A 9,728-nucleotide genomic window follows, 5' to 3' on the forward strand; every position below is an offset into this window, starting at 1 on the left:
GATCTTTTTCTACTGAGTGTACAGTACATACAGTACAGTACAGTGTACTGTACACTCAGTGTACTGTACTGTACAGTACAGTAGGGAAAACTGGCTACGGTAAAAAGAAAAGAAAAAGCTCCTTGCCTCTGTACAGTACCGTACAGTGTACAGTGTACAGTGTACAGTACACTGAGTACAGTACAACCCACGCGAAATCAACATACCAAGACTAAAAATAAATACTAACCGTTATCGACGCTGTTACACCCAGGTGACAGTCAGTGTGGTATACTGTATCTAGTTACAGCACTTGCACAACTGCATAGTCAAACAACAAGTCGTTTCCTCGTTCATTGAAGCCGAGCAAATTAACCCAACTACAACCTCTGGCGGTATATTAGTTGTTTGCGAGAGAAAAAAACACTTGTATCTTCTTCAATTATAGATTCAAGAACGATATATTGTACAAGTCTTTAAGATTGAATGGTTGTAAATCCTAGTATTCGATAGAGGTAGAAGTAATTTTCATTTTTTGAAAGAAAAAATGAAAAAAATTTTACAACATTGAATGGTTATGGTACACTTTTACTTTCTCATTTCATATTGGTCAACTTATGCTATCATTTTGTTAGTACGTGTTGTGTATAGGTTCTGAACTCTCTAACATAGAAGTACATGTCAAGTCTTTCATCAATTTAGCCATAATAAATTAACATTTACTTTATGAAGATATACAATTCGATACTACCTAGTGTTGTATCACTGTATTTTCCCAACACACAACTACAGTACTGTAATTTGTTGAAATCATGACAGTACTTGTACAGTCTACAGTACAGTATTGTAGTAGTATTAATGAGGTGGATTGCACTTGATCTGGATAGTTTTTTAATATTGACGGTGTTTCAGCTTGGATGTGAGCCTTCTAATGTCTAACTGTCTCAATTTTATTCATAGATTCTATGATGACGAAAATATGACCATGTACCGTAGTAGATACTGTATGCCAACATAAATAAGCTGTCATCAATTATGGATTTAGATCAAGTTAAGAAGAAAAGAGGTGCAAAGAAAAGGCGACCTACCAAGGTTAGTTTAAAATCCTTTAATCATATTTAAAAATGGCTTCAAGAAAATCCAGTAATAAAACATCTAAATGATCTCATGAAAGAATTTGCAAATACAGTCCTATTCTATCTAATGTAAACCAGTAAGAACGAATCTGATTGACCATAGTAAATTAGAAAATCAAGACAATCTACAATATATTTAGCTACTTATTAAACATTGAAGTAAATCAACTACTCAACATTTTCACCTATGAGTTATTGACTATATTATCATTTTATATACTCTATATTGTATTTGATGAAATTTATTACTACGACTATTTGAAAACATACGCCTAACAATAGAATTTGTTTGTCGAGAACTACTACCGCTTACACCAATTATAATAACATCATCAGTTTAATTACCCTACTGCATGCGTATAGACATCGATAGACTGTATCTTAACAGGAATTCAATTATTATACTGTACTTCTTTCTAAAAGGCTATGTGGACATATTATATTTATATAATGACTATACATAAACAGTCTATATTCTCAGCACGATTAATATTGTGCTTGTACACTTAGTTGAACGATAAAATTATACTTTAGACAGCAGGGCAACATACAGTAATCAAATACAGTTTTAAAAGCTTCTGCGAACATAGCGACTGCATGTGAAGCTTCATACTCATTCAAAATGCTGCAATGTTATTTATGTTGATCAATATTCCCTAATGTTATGCATGTGAGAGTATATCATACGTAGCACATTTACGTACTATCCCAGTTGCAAATGTACAATAACAACACACACTTGATTCAGTAGCAAATTTGAAGTATTTACACATTGATTTTGTACAAGGAGATTGAAGCTTTTTTTTTATAATTAATCAATCATGCAGGAAGAAAGTAGTCCGCTAGCTGAAAATGAAGGTAACAGATTCTATTCTTTGATCTAAAATTACAGCCCACACCATAACTTTAACATACTGCATGATAAATCCTTTTCACTATTTTATGCATTATTATTTAGGCGGTTCTGAAAACCTACGGCAAAAGACTAGAGCGAGATTTGCCCAACTACTTGAATCATCCAAAAACACATCTGATAACCAGTAATTAAAATTTCTATTAAATGACATGACTAAAGAATACAGTACACCTATATCAAGCTAATACGATAGCAGTACATGTAAATGCAGTATATTTATCTGAAGATGTCATCCATCTTAGCTTTGCTGCTACAGTAATGTTATATAATTTATTTATTTACAATCAGATTGAATTCATTAGCGATAAAATAAATTATTAAACGATATGAACTATTAGTCATCCATCATCAGAATCGATAGCTTTGATAGAAAAGTAATTACATCAGGTTTCGACATCTCTCTTTTCTAAATTTGTTAGACTTAATGAAAGCCTTAGTAAGAAAAGGCGATCGCCTCGCGGAGCATCTACACTGGTACGACAAAAATAATTCACTCAAGTTTATCATTATGCAGTACTTGCATTAAATTATTTTATCAAGAGAAATTACAATTGCTAATACATAAATATTATTAGCTCATTATCTTTAAACCCCTTTCAAATGGTTATCCATTTATTGATATTTCATGTTTATACGCATCCCGTAGTCCAACGAAGACGATGATGATCGGTTGCAGCCCCACGTGAAAATCCCTACTAAGGATAAATCTCTAAATAAAAATAAAAAGAAGTCCAAATCAACTAGTATGTGAATAAATCACAGATACAGAAACTATGGCTAATTGCAATAGCGAAACTGTTATTATAAATATACCAATGGCTTTATACTCTGAACTATACCGTAACCTTAACGTTATCAGGGAAAGCAAGAGATAATGACAAGGAATATGAAAATGACGAGAACACTCCAGAGAAAGTTAATTACGCAGATAATGAAGGTTACATCCACGACGATAACAATGTATCACAGTCTATTCCGGAAGGGAAACGTACTAAGAAAAAAGCTAAATTTAAACTTAGCAACAATGAAAATCCGTACGTAGATTTTAGTACTGAGGCATAGTAAAGAATTCAGCTCTAAATAATATGCCATGTATTAGTAGTGACTAAATCTATTCCTATTTCGTAGTCTACAAATCGTTTAGTAGACACCAGTTTTCAGAAAAATAGCTTTATCTTCTTTTCTGATGTCAATTTACAACCAATCTACAAATTTATCACTCTTCAGAGACGCAGATTACATCGACACCCCTAAAAAGCCAGACGATCAAGGGAAAGCTAAGACTGTACGCCCTACAGACGATATTTGTAATATTGATCACCATCGAACAAATTTATATTCAAATTTTAATTTATGCTATAACAGTCTACAGATATCGCTCATAATTACGTAATATTAAAAATTGTTTTACGGTAGGCAAAATCCAAGAGTAAGAAAGATAAAAGAAAAAAAGCAAAAGAAGATCCCGAAGCGAAAGATAAAAGTAATAAATGGATATCACATCACTATATCCTTAATTTTACAGATCTAAAATTAGGAAATATGGCGTATCGTCACAAATATACATAATCGTAAATATGAGATATATTTGCCCTAATGTTAATAAATTAGAAATGCTAGATTAGATGCAGTTACAGTATATAGCAATGATTAAATAATTAAAATTAAAAGATATCTATAAAGTAAAAACAATTAGTGTTTCACTTATTGTTACTTTACCGGTTAAAGATACACGCTGGCGTACAAAAAAAGTACATGTATTTTGAAATTGTTTTGATAACTTCACTGCTATTCTTTTAAATCTAGAAAGAAAAAAAGATAAATCCTTAAGGATTCCTGTGGAAGGTAATAGAACATTGCACATGTACATGCAATTCATCATCATAGATAAATTTTGAAGCTTATTTGCGATCATAATATTTAATAGCTATACCTTACTATCTAGAGCCGATCCTGACTATTGCTGTACATAAAGCGGATCAGTTAGAACTTGATGTACATGTTAAGCACCCATTAGTGAGAATACATCTTGTAGATATTTCAAATGGACAATACGTTAAGAAGTCAAATAGGTAAGCATGCATAACATGTCGCTAACTTGCTATACACCAAGTATTTGAGTTTGTATTAAGAGTCACTTAGGCCCTGACATGTATAAAAGCGTACACTAATCTACTGTTTATGATTTCTCGTAGAGATAAGTCTGTTGTTTCTTATTATGAAAATGAAAATGATGCTGTCGATTATATCTTACCAGTGATGACACAGCCATACGACTACAAAAAGCACCGGTGCAAAAATGCTTTCAGTTATTTTACTTACTTTACAAAATAATTCTGCTGTACATGCTATGAACTTGACTACTGATTATGCATCCATATTGTAATCCAAACAGATCCTTTACACCTCATTGGGAAGAATTGATCCTGTATAATGAAGCATTTTCTTGCTTCGTTAAGCAAGATCAATCACAAACTATAGTATTTTTTGAGGTAAAGCTATGTCTTAAAGGTGCCATAAGTTCTTTTAAGTATTTTGATAAACTTTTTAACAGTTAAAATTTATTTTCGTTTTATTTCCACGATCACTTCAGATTCTAGATTTTCTAGGTATGAATATTACTAACACCGCCGCTGCGGCTAATCAAAACGGAGGTTGGCACAAAATTGCGTGGGCATTCCTAAAGGTATGACTACAGCATAAAAGAACTTTGATTATTACTATAGAATTAGTTTTGCTGACAGAAATGCTTAAAATTCCTTTAAATATGAAGCCCACTAAATATTCTAATTAAATTAATTGTGTTTATATTTCTTGATTCCTTAGTTAGTAGGAGGGAATGGAGAATTTAATACTGACAAAAGAGTCCGTTTACAATTATATCGTTGTCCTAGGACTGCTATTCATCGAAAAAATGATTCTGCAGAGGTAAATATCGAGCAGGTTAATGACAGTTTTCGAACGATTCATATATACAGTATACCTAAATTTTGCAAAAAAATTTGGTTAACCATAGATTTATAAATGGTGGAAAGACTGTCCAAGAGTGAAATACCCATCCACACTTTACGTAACTGTTAAAAGTACTAAGCCTCCTCAGAATGTCGATCCTTCAATGCGATCAATGTTCCCTGTACAAAAAGTAACGCTTAGTAAATTCTATCTAGCTTACGGTCTCTATTTGCTTGTATTTCGCTAAATGTTAATATCAAGCTTTACATTCAGTAAGGTGCCTGATTTAATTTCAATCGTTACGTATATAATTAATCGGTTCTTACTATTTCTACCATTTAGGAAGAAAGTAAGATTACTTATGATGAATTATCAAATACTATTATTGATGAAAAGAGACTAAAAGACTTGTAAGGACTGCCTTCTATTCGATTAAGTATTTAAGTCTTGCGGTAATTTGAGATTGAACATAGGTTGATCGAGATAATTAAAAAAACAATTTATAGGAAAGCAGAAGAAGAATCGAAAATTCAATGGAGTAAATTACCAAGCCAGGTCTTCTTGACTTACATTCAATTATGATCCTATGCTTATTTGGTTCGATTTTTATTATATAATTAAATTACTATATGTAGGACTGTCGTATACCTAATAAATTACTGCATAACTTCTCCACCGGTATGAGAGGGTGCCTCGTTGTAAAATTTTCTCATAACGGAAGGTATTACGGTATATAATGTTCATGCATCGAAAAATTTTCAAATATATAACTGACAAATAAACTAAATGTTTAATATGAAATAATATCCAAAAACAGAAAAATAGCGGCAGGATGTGTAGACAAGCAAAGTTATCCGATTCTTGTGTATGATGTAAGCAAGCAATAATGTTGTATAATTTACACACTTACTATAAATCTAAGTTGTGATAACGTTAAACTTTTCGATGTCATAATCATTTTTTAAGTCCTATTCTTAGGGGAATTATGAGCGTAACCTATAATTCTTTAACTGCTTATGACTTTTAGCTTAAAACTGGTAAATGCTGTAACACCTTTACCGGTCATTTTAGCATCATTTACGATGTATCATGGTCTGCTGATGACGAAGAAATTCTAACAGCATCGTCAGATGGAACGGCTAGGTTATTTTTTACCCTCTAAAAGTTACAAATTAGGCATTATCATCTTGATAAGTTTAAAGAAAAGTTTATTAATACGAATGTAGCAACCTCTTTCATTGAATATCTTTCATCATTTGTATCTATTATAGAGTCTGGAATTTTAACGAAAGTGGCGGTGCATCTAAGATTTTACCACACCCAACTTTTATTTACACAGCTAAGTATCACCCAGTAACCTCTACCTTGGTTATTACTGGAGGGTATGATTTTGTAATTCGTATTTGGAACACGTATACCTTGGAACAAAGCGGGCAGGCAAGTCTATAATTCAGTAGTAAATCACAGAGTTAATATCATCTGTTTTCCTTGTAAATGTAAAAAAATGTTTATATATTTAATTAGTTACTAGCGGAATTACCTGGTCATAGCGGATATATTAATACCATTGCTTTCAGCAAAGACGGTAAAATTAAAATTTAAACTAAATTTTTATAACAATAGTAGTCATAAAATTATAGCGCTGTAGTATCTGATAATTCTTAGTAATTACCATCTACAACGTCTGTTCAGGTGATAGAATGTTTAGTGGCGATAGCGTTGGTGGCTTACTCGCTTGGAGAACTGAACTTAATATTAAAGAAACTCCTGTAAAGATAGGTAACCCTGTTCTATTAAATAATTTGTAAGAAATTCATGCTGTAATTGACTGCGTCTAAAATTTTAAAGCCGATATAGAAAAGTTCTCAATGCTGGAAAACTTAAGCGATAGCCTAATGAGTGTAAGTGTGCTCTAAATTCTTAGATATTTTGAGAAAATCTAGAAAGTATCTAAATATATTTGTTTATGCTAACATTTTTAACTTAGACTGCCAGCATCAATCACATTGAGTTACATCCTAACGGTCGACAATTGGTAGTTTTATGCAAAGATAGTGCAATACGCGTTGTAGACTTAAGAATGTAAGTGCTCTTTGAAATTAATTATGAGAACCTTTGTTTCGATGAATTTCTATCGACATCTCTTTTTATCTACTATCTTATTTGTAGGGGTTCTGTTATACAAACATTTACCGGATTAACTTGCTTTAAAGATCGTATCCGTTGCACCGTTACACCTTGTGGTACATATATCATATCAGGATCTGAAGATTGTAATGCCTACGCCTGGAATATTACCTCTGGTTAGATATCCAAAAATATCCCTTTTTCTTCTGATTCTATTCATGAATTAAAAGATTTAACTGATCTATATTGGAATAGGCAAAAGTGCCGGAGACTTCTCTTCATTACAATATCGTTTTCCAGTTATTGATGTTGACTTTCACCCCTATGATAATATCGTAGTCTTCTGTGCTTTTGGAGATCACCAACCTATCTTGATTTATTCTTATGATGCAATACGTAAGTAATATCATGGGTTAGAGTAGCATTTTCTTTTACAGAATTTACGTCTACGTTAAAAATGATGATTATAGACAGAATTTTGCTAATCTTACACCATTTCATTTGCTAAATAGTAAAAGATGTTAAAACGGACAGCATCCTTAAAAATACACAGACCATGGATAATAAAGCACAAGATAGCACCGAGTTATCACGATGTAAACAATGTTAACATTATGGATGTTATTTTTAAAGAGCATAATCAATTCTTCATGTTCCTGTATACATAAATTCAATGCGGCATGTCTTTAGTTCATGCAGTTATAACTTATACATAGATTTGACATTGCTATTTTACCCTGTCTTTAATACTGGTATAATTGTCAACGTTAGCTGTCTCTCTCACTGCGACAACCGACATCAAGGCACTAAAGCAGTCAATGTTCGATGTAGCCATGTCGAAATTAAGTCTAGAAAAAGCAAAAGAAAAATTTCAAGACCCGGTGGTAAGATTTCTGAAGTAGTCTACTTTAAGACACTTGCAATATAAGATTTGACTGATATTTATTTAATTTAATAGAAAGTCATTGAACCAGTATTAGATAGAACGGCAGGAGTGTCTCCTTTTCCTAGTAAAAGTAGTATTAATGAAACTTGGGGCGATTCAACATTTGATAAAACGTACTTTCCTCCTTCGGGAAACGAATACAGTAATCAGACTGCTCAGCACTTGCATCCAAGTGAAATGAATTTCGGTGGTCAGATGCAACCCCAATTATCAAGATTGGGAAGTATCGTTGAGGGATACGATGCTATTGATCGATTAAGGCAAAGGACATCATCTGCTATGAGTAATGAACTACCAGATTTTAAAAATATTCGACGGGGATCTTCCGTCTTAGAAGGAAGCATAATAGCTGGATTATCGTCATTTAATGCCGGAACAGGTATACCATATTTTCGACTATCTTTTTGAAATTTGCTTATCGCGATGATGACATCAGTCATAATCTGCAATAGAAGCTATGTATACCATTTACGTATTACGAACCATTTTAGTTCATTTATTAATCAACTCTCCACTTAGGAACACGTCGTCCGTCTCTTATTGGAGGATATGGTGGTTATTTGGATCGTCAGTTCTCGGTTCATCCCGACGGAAACCAACCTCTATTATTTGGGCCATCATCTTCACATAGCGGAACAGTAGTAATTTCCTCTACCTAGGCAATATTTCATGTAGACCGAAAACTACAGCAGTAGAAAGTTTATTTTTAAAATTGTTGCAAATTTATCAAATGTTTATAGGCTACCGCTTTATATGATTATGAAGCAAGTCGTTCTGATGAATTAAGCGTACGGCAAGGTGATCAAATAGCGGTCTTATACGTGGAAAACCAATGGTTGATGGGAATGCTACCTAGCGGCCAGCAGGGTTACGTCCCTATCAACTACTTGGCAACTGATAGAGGTTACAAATGAATAATTTTATTTGATGGCTACTGGCCAGTGTATTCTTATATCGGCGTTATGGGTTATGGTGAATTATCGATTTTATTGTAGATATATTAAAAAATTCCTCAAATGCAGACATTTCCGAAATGGGTGCAAGCGCATCAACTCAAAACCAGGCCATTAACAGTAATACGGAACATGTTAGTAAAAAATAGATAATGTTGTATCTTACGCATTTGAATTGTTTTTATCGACAAAATATCTAAGGAAAAGTTGCTCACTTTAGCAATTTCTTACCTAAATGTGCCACAACGTCCAGTACTCAGTTTTAGTTCCAAGTTATTGATTATCATTAAAGTATCTAATGGTAATTGTTAATTTTCATCCAACTATACCTTACAATAGTCTTAATGTGTAAATATAAAATTCAATTTAGCTTTCAGCTGTTATTAGTAAAACTGGAGAACTAAAAATTGTTTCTGGACCGGAAGATTCGGATATAGAAAGGTATCACAAAACTAATTTATGGATAAACTGAATACTTATTTCTTTGAGACAATTATTCTTCTGCGTTTAAGTAACAAATACTTATTATAGCGTATAGTGGTAGCTAATTTACTGTCGAAAATTTGAAATACATGCAAATTTTTTATAAAGCAATTGCGAAAGTATCTTATTTTCACGTACACAGAAAAAGGAATCAAAGGCGGAAAGTTGATAACTCAGAGAAAGGCACCCGTAGGAAAGGAAGCAAAAGCCGTAAAAATCTACAGCAAACTCATTGA

General features: G+C 32.7%; 1 protein-coding gene across 1 annotated transcript; it reads left to right on the forward strand.

Moving 5' to 3' along the window:
• Positions 1-1,014: 1,014 nt before the first annotated feature.
• On the forward strand, positions 1,015-9,728 carry TRIADDRAFT_58114 (uncharacterized protein; the record flags this gene model as incomplete). Its single annotated transcript, XM_002114011.1, has 35 exons — positions 1,015-1,071; positions 1,943-1,973; positions 2,074-2,155; positions 2,451-2,505; positions 2,678-2,774; positions 2,891-3,065; positions 3,259-3,316; positions 3,448-3,514; positions 3,838-3,876; positions 3,977-4,103; positions 4,227-4,322; positions 4,427-4,523; positions 4,625-4,717; positions 4,858-4,959; positions 5,048-5,173; positions 5,326-5,393; positions 5,490-5,538; positions 5,619-5,704; positions 5,801-5,855; positions 6,011-6,126; positions 6,255-6,351; positions 6,508-6,568; positions 6,676-6,762; positions 6,832-6,884; positions 6,971-7,065; positions 7,153-7,286; positions 7,366-7,506; positions 7,623-7,706; positions 7,882-7,994; positions 8,069-8,435; positions 8,576-8,697; positions 8,797-8,959; positions 9,052-9,143; positions 9,380-9,450; positions 9,635-9,728. The coding sequence occupies 35 exons, from the start codon at positions 1,015-1,017 to the stop codon at positions 9,726-9,728; spliced, it is 3,450 nt and encodes a 1,149-aa protein (XP_002114047.1).

This window comes from Trichoplax adhaerens, genomic scaffold (assembly GCF_000150275.1).
Source record: "Trichoplax adhaerens TRIADscaffold_7 genomic scaffold, whole genome shotgun sequence".
Lineage (NCBI taxonomy): Eukaryota > Metazoa > Placozoa > Uniplacotomia > Trichoplacea > Trichoplacidae > Trichoplax > Trichoplax adhaerens.